A 15727-nucleotide genomic window follows, 5' to 3' on the forward strand; every position below is an offset into this window, starting at 1 on the left:
TGTCCACAGATGCTGTGGATGTCCCAACCCTAGAAGTGTTCAAGGCCAGGTTGGATGAGGCTTGGAGCAACCTGGGCTAGTGAAAGGTGGGTGGAACTGGGTGGTCTTTAAGGTCCCTTCCAACCCAAACCATTCTATGATTATACAAACCCCAGACACAAACAGCCCTCTGACCACTCGCTGTGAGCTGGTAACACAGCAGAAGGAGCAGACCTGCTCAGCCAAGTGGATCAAATTCTTAGAGCAAGAAGCCTCCTAGAAGTTACTTCACAGCATCACCTCAACTTTAGGCAAAGAAACGCTCCTTCAAGTAACCCAGGACATATTTCAGTTGTGTTCTATTTCAGTACAAGAAAGACTATCCCATAAAAAACAGGATTTATTTACCAAGCATGACAACAAAGACAAACCTGACAACACATTCAGGGAGGCATCATCAAAGAAGCACGTTCCATTCACACTGAAAAAGTTGTCCTAGACTCAGGTGTGAAAAGTGAAATGAAGTGCAGAACTTGTAAGCAAGACACATGAAGACCATTTCCAGTTAGTGAACACACACTGCTCTCTTCCTGGCAAAATTACAGCTTTGATGTCTTATCCAGCACAGAACAGCAATTAGTACAATTACAGCTTACAAGGCATGAACTAAACCTGAACAATGCATGTTGTGGTTGCTGGTCTGCATTTAGATTGGGCACATCCATAATTTAAGCCTGTTTTTGAAACATTCTAAGCACCTTGTAAGGTCAATGAGAATCACAGACACCTAGTATCAGGGTAGAGCCCCTGAGATTTATAGAAACATTAAATCTAAATGCTTCCATTCCATGCTGATTAGGCTGTCTGTTTGTCCCCTTAGGAAAGAGGTGATATAGTGAAGGAGGAGAGAGTCAAAACAAAAGCAAATGCAACTAAGTCAACCCATCATCACAGTTAGAACATTGTCAAATACATCACCAGAGGAGTTATAGTTTAACATCCCCATGCCACTTGGTGAGGCTCCAAGACCAACATCTCACTTAACTCAGAGGTGGGAGTGATGAGAGAACTCTCAGGGACACCTTCCTCAGCCCAGACAGCAAAATATCAAGCAATTAATTCAGTATTTTTTTTTCCTGGACATGCAGGCTCAATCTCAACCATAACAGTTCCCTGGCAGGGACAGGGCATGGTTTCCCCAACATCAACATTAGTGTCTGAAAGAAGTGCACTCACCCCAGCTCCTCGCAGAAGTTCACAATGGCATCAAAAGCTGTCATAGCAGCTTTGTCAGATTCTTTCAAGGTGCCTTTTTTTTCCTGAAAGTAGATGGGGACAGGAACTATAGTCTTCAATTGAAACATAAACAGGTAAAGTAACTGTAGCAATGACCAAATCCCACCCTTCTGATCAATATGGCAAACAGGTACAGACACCTCCCTGTCTCTGCTCCACACTTCTGCTCACCCACATCTCATACAGAACTGGGTCTGGCAGCTCTTTCCCTTCCTGCTTCACTCCTTTCTGCTATCCCTTGAAACAGGGCTCCAGACAGCTCTAGACCCAGAAAACCTCATTTCATCTTGGATTATTCAGGGGTTACTGCAGGGAAACCAGACCAGAGCAAAGGCAAGTGGATCCTCTTCTGCAGCTCTCACCTGGATGTTGGAGAGCTCCTTCTTAATCAGGAAGCTGACTTGATCCCGGTCATTCCTTGAGTAATAGAGGCGGCAGCAGGATGGCTTCCCATCCCTCCCAGCTCTGCCAGACTCTTGGTAATACCCAGCCATCGACTTGGCAATATTCCAGTGGGCAACAAACCTGCACGTGATAACAGAGGAAACACAAGGCTGCAGGTTTCTCAAGAGCATTTCACACGTCTGTGGTGTTTGGGGACATCAACAGCAGTGAAAAGTAGGGCAGCAAAAGCATAAAAGACAGAGAGGATTGAGCACAGCAAGGGATTTTGCACACAGGAGTTTAAGTCCTCTTAACGCAGAGGGAAAACAGCAGAGCTGTAAGGAAGAAAAAAAAAAGCACCTGGACAACAGGTGAGGAGGATGTCATTCCAAATGGATGGAAAAGAACGAGCACATGAATATCCCAAATGTGCAAACAACTGTACAGCTATGAAGACTGAGAATAAACACACTGGATTAAGGAGTTTGGGAGATTTTACCATAAAACACAGCATTAATTAAAAAGCTGTTTTTGGTTTTTTGTTTTTTTTTTTTTGTGGAACACAATTTCACCGTTACAAAACACATTTTCAAATATTTGATCTTCAAAAGAAACTTCTTTGCTAAAGTCTGCATGGGAAACTCTGTCTCACTGTGCTCACTTGCAGATGAAGGCACCCTTCCTAGCCAGCAAATATGACTATAGAATCATTCCTACCTTTTATGTAATCTCTGAAGGAAGGTTTTCAACACACCACTGCAAGACTGCTTTAAACCTGCCAGTACCTGACTATTCAGCAATTCAGCTTATACCTGTTTTGAGAGGATTTTAACTGAACAGTAACACTGCCAATTTTTTAAATACCAGTCTGCCTCAAAGCCAGCATGTCCCAAGGGCAGGTGTGATGCATATGGGTGTAGCTGAAGATTAAATGACAAAAGCAAGCAAACATGTTTCTTCAAACACAAACACCCCAGGAACAGGCCAGGCAGGAACCATCAGAGCCCCACACATCTAATGCCCATCAGGAAGTTTACTGAAGAAATTGATAAATAATCTCAAGCAAAACTGAATTAACAGTGAAGAGAGAAGCAGATTCCATCCAAAAGAGACACCACCTCTGTTTTCCCTTTTGCCCAGAAGAGTCACCTCCAGAAGTTGTCAAACCTGATCTTACTTGAGAACATATGCACAAATACTCATATATCTGCCAGCACAGAGCAGAGGCTAGGCAGCAGTGCCTTGTTAACTAGGCTTTGGTATAATGTCCTTTAAACTATTAAAAAAAAATCCTACAAAAAGTCATTTTAACTCCATTCCTTGGAAACCAACCAGATTACAAGTGTGTTTCAGCTGTATTTCACTCTCAGTCAGCCCTACACATTTCAGTTACTCTTTGCTTTTTTTTAATGACCACTGAACAGGGCAGAGTGGCTTCAGCAGGTCCTTAACCTGTGCTGCTGTCCTAGGAGACTTCTCATTTCTCTGTTGGGTAATATGCATAAGGAGTAAAGTGGTCTGTCACTGTTTCCTGACAGCAGTGACACAGAGGGATGGCACAGTTGTCAACTGACGGGATTGTCTCAGTGATGTCCTGCCCCTCTCCCACAGAGTTCAGAGAAACTGCTTTATGTGGATTTGAGAGTAAAGATCAGGTCTGTTGTGGGTGTTGTCTGAGCTGCACCTGAATTATCCCTCCACGAAGTGATCCCAATACTCACTCAGCACAGCTACACTGCAGGGCAGGAACACAGAGCCCTTATGGTGACAGCAATCCCAGAGGAGCAGGAATTGAAACCATGTGCAAAGTTCTGTCCTTGGACTAGGGCTGTATTTTTACATGGTTATTGCCATTTTTGAACTGCTATTTTTTCCTCTTGCGTTGTAAGGAGAGAGATCTCCAAAAAAAGGCTGGCTGTGTCTACTTTAGTAGAGGGTGCATGAATTATTTTAGGTGCAGATTTTCTTCCCACTGCTCTTTAACGGCAACTGTTTCACTGAGGGAAGTGAAAGAGGCAGCTGTGAGTGCCTGCAGATGGCTCTCTCTAAAACCTTTGGGGGGTGTGGCAGAAAACAAATATTCCTCCAATTTTCTTAATTTTGGGGATGACTGGCAAGGAGGAGCTCTGCTGCCTTGTGTTTAATTTCTTCACAAAGCCCTTCCAGGTTTGTTTTTGCTGCTTCTTAGCTAAAAAAACTCCCAGCTCTGGTTTTGTGGGTTTTATCAAGTGTTCCTCGGGCATTTGAGTCAGGTGTATCAGGTAACAGAGAGACAGAGTTTTCTTCTCCCACTGCTCAGGTTTCAGTCTCTGGTGGTGCCCAACACTCAGCCTCACACACCTGACATTTGCTTTGTCGACTCCCATTCCAAAGCTGATGGTTGCAACAATAACAGGGATCTTCTCCTCCATCCATTCATTCTGGATGGAAGTCCTGTCAGCTGGCTTGAGTCCTGGGAAAGAGAGAGAAGGAATCAACAACACAAACCCCACAAAATAAAACAAAAACCCAAACAAACAAACAAAACGTCCCAAAACAAAAACAAACAGAAAGAAAAGAGGATTTTCTCCTCCTCCATTCCCTCCCTGCAAATCAATCCCCTCACTAAAACTGACTGACGTACACACTTCTTTCTGTCCATGTTTAAACTGGCCTGGCCTGTGAGCAAGCAGAAGTCAGCAGCAGCTGTTTCTATTCCAAAGAGAAAAACTTAGCTCTCCCCCTGGGATAAAAGCAGTTGTTATATTTAGGCCATGTGAGATCCAACAGTTGTGGGGAGAAGAGAATGCCATTCTGGTGACAGCCTCGCACTTATCTCACAGACCTGACATGTGAGCATCAGCCACAGTGCAGACCATGCCTAGAAAGCTCTTTTCTAGGCAGCCCCAGCCCAGGCCTTGTAGGTGGCACAGCTCAGTGGCACCAACTCCTGAGAGGCAGCAGTACCTGCATGATAGGCCTTGGCTTTCAGCCCTCGGTAGCTCAGTTCGATGGCCAGCTGGTCACACACATCCCTCATCCTGCAGTACACGATGCCACAGCCCGAGTACACCTGCAAACAAAGCCCATGGCACTGTCTGAGGCCAATCAACAAAGCTGCAGATACAGGCCCAGGCAAGGAGCGTCTCACTCTGCCGTACAAGTGCACTCAGGTGCAGAGGTTACAGCTGAGCTGCTATTTTGGGAATTGGAGCAGGAAATTCAACACATGAAATTCAAATGCTCCTGTTCCCCCTCACCCCAGTGGAAGAGCAGAGCACGAGCAAACATACAGTGATCACCCAGGATGTGATGAACCAAGGTAGAAATGCTCATCCCATGTTCCTAATTAATGTTCATTTAGAGCAAACCCTTTCTGAGGACTCAGAATCACACAATCATTTAGGTTGGAGAAGAGCTCCAAGATCCTCGAGTCCAACCTTTGACTGATTACCACCTTATCAACTAGACCAGAGCTCTGAGTGCCATGTCCAGTCATTTCTTTGGTACCTCCAGTGATGGTGACTCCACCACTTCCCTGGACAGTCCATTCCAGTGCCTGACAACCTTTGCTGTGAAGAAATTCTTCCTGGTTAATTTTTAAAATTAATTAATTTATTTAATTTTATCACATTAATGCTGTCTGCATATGTGACACCCCCTCCCTGTTAGTGCTGATCCTCTCTTTGGCTGCCCTGTGTCTGCTGTCCTCTCCAGGCTATCTGAAGGGTGCTCAGTGGCCTGTTTCCTGGATGTTGCTTTGGAGAACATGATTTCTCACCTCAGAAAGGAATACAATTCTACCCGTTTTAGAGGAACTAAAAAACATATGTGATCACTTTCAGAGGACTTAGAAAATATACATTATCACTTTCCTCCTTCCCTGCCACAGACCTGGCAGGGCTATACTAAGCACTGGAATATCAGTGACCATTAAGACAGATTTTGTCCAGTTTGGCCTCCTTCCCTGAAGGTAAAACCTACCCCAGTGGTGTCCTTCACTCCAAGGGCCTTCAGACAGAAATCCTTCAAGTTGGCGTAGGGATCAGCCAAGAGCTCCTTGAACTGCACATCATAGAACAGGTTGGACCTGAAGCAAGGAGTCTTAAAGGTGGAAAGTGGCTCCTTTAGCTTGAGAGCTGCCACGATGTCCTCCTGGACCTGCCTGGTGGCAGTGGCAGTCAGGGCGACGCACGGGGTGCCGGGGATGCGGGTGCGCAGAGCGCCCAGGCGCAGGTAGTCGGGGCGGAAATCGTGTCCCCACTGGGACACACAGTGAGCCTCATCTATGATCAGGTAGGACAGCAGGTTCCTGGACACCAGAGAGTTCAGTGTTGGCTGGAAGGAAGAGGCAGCTGCCATCTCTGGGGTGATGTACAGGAGCTTTACTTGGGGCTTCTCGCTTGCTAGGTCAGCCAGGATGGTTTTCCTCTCCTGGGCAGACAGCTTGGAGTTCAGAGAGCAGGCTTTGATCTTCAGAGCCAGCAGGTGATCCACTTGATCCTGGAGCAAATACAAAACTCAAACTAAATGGAAAGCAAGTGGAAATAAAGAAAGACACCAGCACCAAGAAAGATCCATCTTTTGGTCTGTTTGAGTTACTCTGCTTTGCTGCCTCTGTCTAACACCCAGGAGGTGACAAGACAGGAGAAAAGGGAGGGAGGCTCAGTTATAAAAGCAACCAGGTTATTATTAAAGAAAAATCCCATTCTTTTAGAGAACTGCAAAGCATCATGCCAGAGATACTCTGCTCTCCTCACCAGGGTAAGGAAAACACACTGAGACATCAAGAGCATCCAGAGGCAGGTCAAGACAGACTCAAGGGCAGAAAGACAAGAGGCAGCCGTGCTTCCAGAGTCTCCCGACCCCCTTCCCTGGCTGCTTTTCCACAGCTAACAGGAGACAGTTACCTGAATCAGTGCAATCAGAGGTGAGATGACGATGGTGATGCCCACTGCCAGCACTGCAGGAAGCTGGTAGCACAGGGATTTCCCTGCCCCTGTGGGCATGCACACAAAGACATCCTTCTCACCTGCAAAAACAACAGGAGAAAGCTCAAGGCTGCTGGGTGAGTGGTGGGGAGTTCCCAGGGCTCAGAGTGGATAAGAAGGTTTGTAGTGTAGTGCATGCCTGCAATGCTTCCCCTTCAAAGAATCTCTGATTGCTTTGTAAGCATTTAGAAACAGCTGTACAGAAGTGCCTGAAGTTACACAGAAACCAAGACAAAGAGAAGTTAAGTAAGTTATTTGTGCTAAGTCTCTTTCAGAGGAGCTGCTTCCATTCATTTTTACAGACCTCCACTTACCAGATTACCAGCCCCATGACAGACCTTTACAAATCCTCTTAAAGGTTATCCCAGGAAGGTCCCTCATAGGGACCAAAATAGGGTTTGGAAATCTCAACCACACAGATAATATCACACAGTGAGTGGCTGTCACTGCACTGACCAGCACCCACCTGAAGGCAGGGAGGTGCCAGTGACACCACGTTAACAGGCAGGGACACCCTGCACACAGAACCCTGCTGTTGGCTGCTCTGCTGTGGACAGCAAGTAGTGACCAGTGAAAACTGTAATCATACCCTGAGCTGGGCACTGCTCTGATTCACACTGTGAGAGCAGCAGGGGGAGCTGACAGCTTTGTCTGTGTGAGCTGCCTGTCCCACCCCCAGCAGGGTGTTAACATTAACACCAGCACAACCACATTTCTGACAATGGCCCCCTGATTCAGAGAACAGAGATCAAACCGTGCCAGGGCATCAAGTCTCCTACTGGTACTGTCTCTAACACGAGGGCACTTTTACTCTGAAAAGGTATAAATGTTTTGACCTCATCTGACCATGAACACGCTGGCAGGTGCATCTTAACATTTCCTATTTCCTGGTGATGCAACAGTGGTGCTAAGAAATGAATGAAAGGAGAAGAGGCAGAGCTTGTGCACAGCACGTGCTCGTGCTCCTGTGCCACCAAAACCACATCAGAGCAAAGGAGGGCTTGGAGGGCGATCCTGCTTAGAGGTGTGTCCTCACAACAGGCACAACCGCAGCTCCTGCAGTGCCACCCCCGCGGGAAGAAGGACAAGCAGCCGCGTTCCACACCTCTCCGGTGCCGGGCCTCACCTCTCGCCACGGTCATAGTCGCGCTTTCCTGCAGGGGAGTCTTGAAGGACTCGAAGCCGAAGACCTTCCGCAGCGTTTTCCTCACCCTGCCCTCCAGGCCCGGGGGCACCTCCCTGCTCATCCTGGGGACGCTGCGAGAGGAACCAGAGCTCGTCCCGAGCGCTGCCGCCCTCCTCTGCCCCTCCGCTGTCCCACCGCCTCCCCCAGGGCGGCCCTGCCGCGCTCCCCCCTCCGCTGGGGCCTCCCAGGGTTGCTCACCCTCATCGCAGGGGACCCCAGTGTGGTTCGCTCTGGGTCCCCACGGGGCGGGCACAGCAGAGCAGGGGGAGTCGCTGCCCCCCAAACCCGCAGGTTCTTCCCATCCCTGCCCTTCCCTGGGGCTGTGCCCTTCCCTCCCTGTCCCTTCCCCCCGCCCTGTCCCTCCCCCGCTCCGCACCCTCACACTCGCCCAGGACCCGGCAGGTGCTGTCGCGGCGCCACCAGATGACGTCACGAACTTCTCTTAAAAGGCCCGCACCCACAACAACCAGCCCGCGCTCCTTTTATCCCCCCTCTCCCTCCCCCAAAGCCCTCGCCCCGCCTCGGTGAGTGGTTTCTCCCCCTGCCCGTGGTCGCGGGGCCCTCCCGGTGCCCTCCGAGCCCGGTGAGGGCGGAAGAAGGGCGGTGTTGCCATGGCGACCGCCCTTTGCGTCATCGCGGCGCGCCGGAAGCGCGCCCGCGGGCGGGGCGGAAGATGGCGGCGGCGAAGCGCAGCGTCCTGTCCTCGCTCGCGGTTTACGCCGAGGACTCGGACCCGGAGTCGGACAGCGAGGCCGGCACGGCGGGGAGCGACGGGGGAGCGCCCGCGGGTGAGGGCGGGCAGCGGGCAGAGGGCCCGGGGCAGGTCGGGGGCCGAGGCGTCCGGGGTTCCCCCCACGCGCGGCCCGCCCCAGCCCGGCGCCTTCTCCATTGTGGAGGGGAGGAAGGCCCCGCTCGCCGCCACCTCCCCTTTCACCTCGTGATTTACCTTTTCTCTTCTTCTTCTTCAGGAGAGAAAGGAGGCCTGGTCTCGGTTGGGTACGGAGAAGACGACTTTACCCGCGTGGATGGGGACGAGGAAGGCTACGAAGAGGAGGACGATGAGAACAGCAGGCAGTCAGTAAGTACCTCCCGTGACCCCTCGCACACGTTGCAGAGGCTTTTCTTTCTCTCCAGAAATAAAAAAGCCCCCGAGTAGCGACCTGTGATGGAGCTTGGGATATGTGACTCCTGGTGTGGGTTTCAGCACTTTCCAAATGCTCCTGTTCACGTTGTTTTCAAGTGCAGAGCATTTACCCTGGAGCCCCTCAGCAGTTTGGCACAGCTCGTGTTGCTCGTGACTCTGTTGGTGTCGTTTGACTCTTTTGTGGGAAAAAGGCTCTTCCAGCCCCACCAAATGGAAATTGTTCCTTCAGCACAGTTGACACGTGAGAGAACCTTGCAAGAGGACCCCACTGTCAGCTGGTGGATTTAAAAGAATAAAGTTCTGTGGTGTTTTAAGCTATTCTTTTGTGCATAACTCACTGCATCAGGCTACCTTGGTGTGACAGTGTCCTGTGTCCCTGTGAGTGGCTTTTGTCTGTCTCAGGTGCATGGCAGGTGTCTGGCATCACCTGAACACTGAGATGACTGATGTGTGGTGAGCCAGGGCGTGCTCTCACAGCCTGGGGGTGCAGCTGCAACACGCAAAAGGATCTGTAGTTCTGTCCTCTGTCTGTGAGAGAGAAACAATAAGTCTGGGGGGGGAAAGGGGGAAGTTTGTCTGCTTTCTTTCCCACCAACCTTTTTCTTACCATTGCAAGTGTTACCTTGTCTCTGTTCTAGTTCTTTCCTCTACCACGTAGCAGAAAACCACAGGGCTGTTACTCCAACCCTTTCTCCCTGAGCTCTGCTCTGTGTGTGTCAGATCAGTCTCTGAGGACACACTCCCTGTTCCTGCCCTCTGTTTGCCCCAGGAGCAGCCAGGAAATTTGTCAGTCTCTTGCTCTTGCTTTTAGTTTTATTCTGTTGCCCCTGGCATCTGGCTTAGCAGAGCAGTGAAGCTTCTTCACTGCTTTAGGGATTCTTCTTTTTCTATCCAGCACTTGTGGACCCTCCTTCACTGAGGTCTCTTTAGCTCAGAGAAAGCCCTGGGTGTGGTGAGCTGTGTTTAGTGAGCACTGAAAGTGGCTTGTAAGTGGAGTAATTGTTCTACACACAGAGTTTTTAGTGCAGGTCACAGCTGTTCCATCATCTGGGAGGTGCAAGTTGCTGTTCAAGTGATGACAAAGCATCAGTCACTCTGGTGTCAGCCGTGGAATTGTGGTTACACTGCAGGTTGCACGGGGTACTCTCTCTCCAGCTTTGTTGCAGAAGAGCAATGCCTGGGTTGTTTTGCCTTAAATATTCTCTGAGCAGAATTGAAAGCTTGCTTGTCATTGCTGTGCTCATATTGGTCATGAGTTGTCTTTAGAAAGCAGGATGAGTGGGACTCAGGTTGGGCTTTGATCTAAACTCAGTGCTTATTTTATCAACCTGAGCAGTGACTGAAAAGCCTCAGTTTTTTCCAAAGGCAGCTCTCAGTGATGCTGCTTTGTTTGGCAATGTTGTTGCAGTGATAGCCTCTGCTAGGTTAGGAGTTTTTTGAGAGCTGTTTCAGTTACCTGTCCCCAGCATGAATCATTCAACACATTATTGCTTTGATGAAAATTACTTTTACCAGTATAATATAGGTGGGACTGTGGAGGGGAAAGAAACCTCACTTGTGATAAACACCAAGTTACTTGGTACTGCAGTTCTTTTCTAGTTACAGACTCACTGTAATTAAACTCTGACAGTTAAGACTGAATTATTGTCATATGTGCATCTTTCAGAAAGAAGCTGAAGAGCAGCTGAAGGGAAGGAGTTTGATATCTCACTTCTGTGGGAGAGACATCTTAACTCAGGCAATTAAAACTTACTGATATTATTGTGTGGTCAGTCTCTAACCTGCCTTGGGAGAACTTCCTTGTGTACTGACACTCTGAGGTGGGCAGTTCCTTGTAAACTCTTTCTTTCAGTTGCACTTATCACACCAAGTTCTTGTTTTAGGGCCAACGTTGCAATCTGTGGCAAAGCTTTGAGGAGAAAACATTCTGCTGAGTTGTTTGAGCATGGAAAACAATTTCTGCTCCTCAAACTTGGTTTGAACCCTGAGTATGTATTTGTGTAGAAAGATGGGTGCCTGTAGGATCCCCAGTGAGGGAGCTCCCAGGGCAGTGGGACAGCAGGGGCCCAAACCCGGAGCTTTCTTCTCACGTGGTGTAGCTTTTCACATGAGGCTGTGTTCAGTGTTTTAGTCTCTCACAGGGCAGAAATTTGCCCAGTTCTTTGGTTTATTTCTGGCTGGAAATAAATAAAAAAAAAGGGAGTCTGTTCCCTAAAACACTGCAGTTTGCCAGTGGTTCCCTTCTGTGGAGGTTCGTGCCATCTGCAAGCGAGGCCACAGGAGCTCCACACTAACCAGGAAGATGAAGTCTGCTGCCTCACTGAATCCTTGGAACTTGGTGCTCTCCAAGCCTGCATGTGTGGTTTGGTGGCAGGCCAGCCTTGTGTCCTGTGTGTGTTGCTGATGCTTGGGAGCATCACAGGTCTTGCAAATGCTGCTGTTTCTGTGGGTACTGCTGAACTGGAACACCACCAAAAGCCCATCTGCCACCTGGAAGGGACCAGAGTTACCAAATGACAAATGCTTTTTTCCCCCCAGTTCTGTTGCTTCCTATTGTCTAGTTCTGAGCATTCTGGAGCTGCATGAGTTTTGCAGGGGACATCTGATACTGAGTGATGCTTTTGCCTACAAACCCCCCTAAAACAACCGAACACTTCTTCCTTTGACTGTAGGACTTGTGTGCTGGTCATGAGTGGGTGGGGTGAAACTTCCTTCCCTGGAAATTGGACTTCTGCTGGGCTGCTGAACACGAGCCCTTTGCTGTAAGTGCAGTTGCTTGCCAGGCCTGCTCTTTAAGCTTAATCCTGTAAATTCTTGTCTTGTAGGAAGATGACGATTCAGAGACTGAAAAACCTGAGGCTGGTGACCTAAAGGTATTTGAAAGTGTGGTGGTGTGGTGGGGGGGGAAGTTCAGTACGAGAGGAATAAGTCTTAACAGCATGGCTTGGTGTTTGTTTGTGATCTGTAGATAGTTCCACACTTTGCTTTTGTAGCCTTAATATGTTTGGGGTGTTTTTTTTTGACTTTAGTTCTGGCTTCTGCCAAAGGTAGTTAACAGGCTGATCACAATCCAAGTCTGCACTCGTGAATTTAGCCCTCTTGTGCACTAGATGTGAGGTAGGTTGTCTGACAGCAGCTCAGCTGTTCTGCAGTGATCAGGGAGGTGCAGCATTCAGTACAGAATCTGTTACCAGCAGTTTCAGTGGGACTATTTCATTTAGAACAACTTAATGAATAATTGATCTTATGCTGTTAGAAGTCATGAAATGTGTCAAAATCAATTTAGTTGTCCCTGTCCTTAACTCTGTTCTTCTGAATGAAGCAGTTTTGTAAAGGTTGTATTTAAAATTTTAAAAAATTAATATCCCCAGGTGATAGCTATCAAAAATAGTTGAAGTCATCTTTACTTTGGGTTTACACCTTGTTTCTGCTGAGCAGCAGCTTTTTATCAGCACACAGGAACATAGATCAGGCTAAAAGCTGGAAGACAAAAGACCAAATCCATTTGAAACTTCGTAGAGTGCTTAAATTTTTATGCTAAGCTCAGTGCAAGCATTTTTGTGGGATACTGAGTGATTAACAATTGCAAGGGCATTTATTTTATCCAGCAGCTTCCTCAAGGATGCAGACAGTCTGTAAACTCTGCTGCAAAAGCCTGTGCTGCAAAGCGAAATTCTGTAGAACATTTGATTTACCACAGAGCTTTGATAGGGTAAAATGAAGGCAAGTGAATGGGTTTAGCTGTTCTGCTTGAATTAGTTTTATAGCAGCACCTTCTTCCAGGTTCCACAATATTTTTAGGGGTTTATAGTGATACACAGTTGAAAATCTTGGCAGCTGCACTGCAGCTGGTGAAGTCTCAGTGTGTGAAATATCAGCAATGCCTCTGGCATCCATTGGAAATGGAATGTATTGTTTCCTTTTCTGTGGCAAGAAAAATACTTTTTTTTTTTTTTTTTGGAAGAGAGGAAAAGGTAATCTCTCACTTTTATCCTTTTTCTACTTCAACGTTTTTGGCCGTTGTAAACATTTATTTCTGTAAAAACTGCTGGATTCAAATGTGTGCTGTGAAATTAAAATACGGGTTTTCTATAAAAGATAAATTTGCTGTGCATCACCACAGCCTCTGTTGTAGGGCCCTGTAGAGTGTTCATTTCTTCTCTAAAAGTGCTGTAGGACTGCAGGGCAATGGAGAATGGATCTGACAGAGGGACAGGAAATGAAATTGGGACTACAGTAATTCTTGTCTGAGTGATGATGCATTACAGAAATCTTACCACTGAATTGGGTGGCTGCTGCTTTATTGTCTTGCAGTCATTTCATGTTGGCTTTTTTAAAAAGCCCCTTGGTTTCAGTGAGTTGTGTGTGCTGCTGTCCAGGTGCATTTTGTGCCTCTGAAGGAGAGCTCCACACAGCCCCAGAGCAGCATTTCAGCTTCCCTGGGCAAGCAAAGAAACACTGGGGGGAAAAAAGAAGGCATTTGATGTGTTGGGTAGACTCTGCAAGAACTGAAAATGTAAATTAAAGTTAATAAGTGTAAATAAAAAGAAAGGTAAAGTGTAATTCCTGCCATCCCAGCATGGCGTGAAAGGTGAGGATTTGAGAGGAGTAGCAGGGAGGCAAATCAGAGCTGAGTCTGAAACAGCATTCAGACTTTCATGTCATCTTTAATAGATGTCCTCATACATAAGTGAAAAAGGGAATTGTCTCCTCTGGCCCTTTGGGGTATTTTTTTTGATTTCTAGCTGAACAGGCAGCTGGCACTTGGGGAGAGGTGGCTGTAGCACAGCAGGTGTGGGTCTGTGAGGCATCCCTGGGACACTGGTGGAGTTGCACCAGCCATGCTGTTAAGAAACTCACTTGGGATGGGTGGGGGTGAGACGGAACATCTTTGTAAAATCAGTTTTACCTGCAGCAGTTGCAAATGTTTCCTATCCCCTTTTTCCACCAAGTGGCAGTGTTCTCCTCAGTCTTGCTCTCTGCTTTGAGCAACTTCCAAGTGTTGTAGTTGCTGTAAATCCAGAGTGCAGCAAAAGGTGAGGCCCTTGATTGTAACTTGCTGACACTTTGGGGTAACTTTATTTTGCTTTGCCCCAGCAGAGTGCTGGAGTTGGGGTTGCTCTTATCAGTTTCATGGAGACATCAGAGATCTGGAAACACATTTAAATAGATATCTCAGGCCCTTTATATATGGCTGGGGCTTTTCCAGGGTCTCAATCTGACTGTACACAGAAGTAAATCCTTTAAAATGCATGAATGAGAAAAAATTCATCAGTTAATTGTAGTCGTTTCAAGCCCTGAGTACACAATCAGCTTTTTTTTTTTTTTGCTGGTGTTTTGCTTCTTTGTACATACTGTACATCTTGTAAATGAACTGCTTTGAGATTATATCTGGCATAATTGACCAGGACACCCGATCCAGGTTGTGTGGAGGAGCTCCCTTGTTGCTGGTGCATCCTGTGATTTTTTTTTTCTCATCCTGCACTTGGATGGTACCAGGCACAAAACCTCCAGAAGGTCCAGTTGGTGTCAGTTGTGGGTACAGACTGAGGAGACAGAAAGTGGGGAATGATGTAAAAACTATTTGGTAAAGTGATGGTGGGGAGAGTGGATTTGTAGCCTGCCTCAAACAACCCCAGTGGGAAGATACTTTTACCCTTCCTGGGAAGTTTGTTTATCTTGGGTTTTTATCTTGATTCCAGGGCGTTTGCCCTTACTGGCCTTACTGAATGGTGTTTCAGACTCACCTGTATGTCTGACAGCCCTTGCTCCTCTCCAGAGGGGAAGCCAATAAAAAGAGCTGCTTGGGACTGCAGCTTTGCTGTGGGTTCTATTTTTTGCCAAGGAGCAAGTCACCAGGAGCTTTTAAGTTCCAGCATTGTGATGTGAGACTGTTGTTTTCTGGCTGCTCTCAGTGAGATGGTGGGTAATTTTCTATGCACCTGTTTGGGGGAGGGTGTGTGCCAGGAGTAGGAGAATATTTGAGCTTCATCAGTCATCTGAAAGCTTCCAGAGCAGGCTTCTGGCCCATACAATTCACTGTTACTGAGCACCTGTGAATTATTCCCAGACACTGTGTGCTTGCAGCAAAAAGCAGAACCCTCCTCTTTAAGCAGCAAATTCAGATATGTTGCATCCTCTGCCTGCATTTTGAAGTGCTGCAGGCACTCATGGAAGACTGGAGATTCAAATCTGGGTAGAACTTAGTTGCTCTTCCAACATTCACTCTGGATGGATGTGCTCAGGCTCTGGGACAGAACGTGTTTGTAATGACCAAGATCCCTTCAGGGTTCCCTGCTTTTACCTGGGCAGTCACCAATTGTAAACAAGCATCTGCCTTAAAACCACCTTAGAAACAAAGCCTTCTGCTTAGAAGAGAAAAAAACCTGTCTGCAGGAGCTGTTGGCAAAGGCATGGTGTTCAAAAGATGGAATCCCACAGCATGGATGAGTTTTGTGTCCTTTCCTCGGACGATGGAGCTGTGGGTACGGAATGAAGGATGTGGTGGAAGTGGATCTGAAGTTTGGTGCTCTGCTGGCAGTGCTGGTTTGGAATGGGGAGGGTTAACAGACTTTGCAGCCAGTGCAGGTTGTTTGGGCCCTGGCCAGCAGCTGGCTCTGGTTACAGCCCTGATGCAGTAAGAAGATAGAAGCCTTCAGAGCTCTATAAGTGGACCAGCCCTGCAGGAAGAAGGAAAATCAACCTTAAACAAAATGCTGACCTTGTGCTCCAAGCCTGACCTGAGGGGTTCTGTGCTTCACATTGTAG

General features: G+C 47.6%; 2 protein-coding genes across 4 annotated transcripts in view; one reads left to right on the forward strand and one right to left on the reverse strand.

The window, feature by feature from the left end:
- Positions 1-8262, reverse strand: part of RECQL5 (RecQ like helicase 5) — a 36766-nt gene extending 28504 nt beyond the window's left edge. For both annotated transcript variants that reach the window (XM_050319181.1, XM_050319180.1), the window contains exons 1-8: positions 8192-8262; positions 7756-7886; positions 6549-6670; positions 5623-6141; positions 4606-4711; positions 4000-4111; positions 1638-1800; positions 1216-1298 (exon numbers count right to left, since the gene is read on the reverse strand). In XM_050319181.1, the coding sequence (XP_050175138.1) occupies positions 1216-1298; positions 1638-1800; positions 4000-4111; positions 4606-4711; positions 5623-6141; positions 6549-6670; positions 7756-7876 (1226 nt within the window). In that variant the 5' untranslated portion in view covers positions 7877-7886; positions 8192-8262. The remainder of the gene's footprint in view (positions 1-1215; positions 1299-1637; positions 1801-3999; positions 4112-4605; positions 4712-5622; positions 6142-6548; positions 6671-7755; positions 7887-8191) is intronic.
- Positions 8263-8467: 205 nt separating this feature from the next.
- The window catches only part of SAP30BP (SAP30 binding protein), a 29837-nt gene continuing 22577 nt past the window's right edge, over positions 8468-15727 (forward strand). The window contains exons 1-3 of one of the 2 annotated variants that reach the window (XM_050319205.1): positions 8468-8603; positions 8784-8893; positions 11785-11832. In XM_050319205.1, coding sequence (XP_050175162.1) covers positions 8489-8603; positions 8784-8893; positions 11785-11832 — 273 coding nt within the window. In that variant the 5' untranslated portion in view covers positions 8468-8488. The remainder of the gene's footprint in view (positions 8604-8783; positions 8894-11784; positions 11833-15727) is intronic. The other variant, XM_050319206.1, reaches the window with a different exon arrangement.

The sequence above is a fragment of the Myiozetetes cayanensis genome, unplaced genomic scaffold (assembly GCF_022539395.1).
Source record: "Myiozetetes cayanensis isolate MyiCay16 unplaced genomic scaffold, myiCay2020 scf22, whole genome shotgun sequence".
In the NCBI taxonomy this organism is placed as follows: Eukaryota; Metazoa; Chordata; class Aves; order Passeriformes; family Tyrannidae; genus Myiozetetes; species Myiozetetes cayanensis.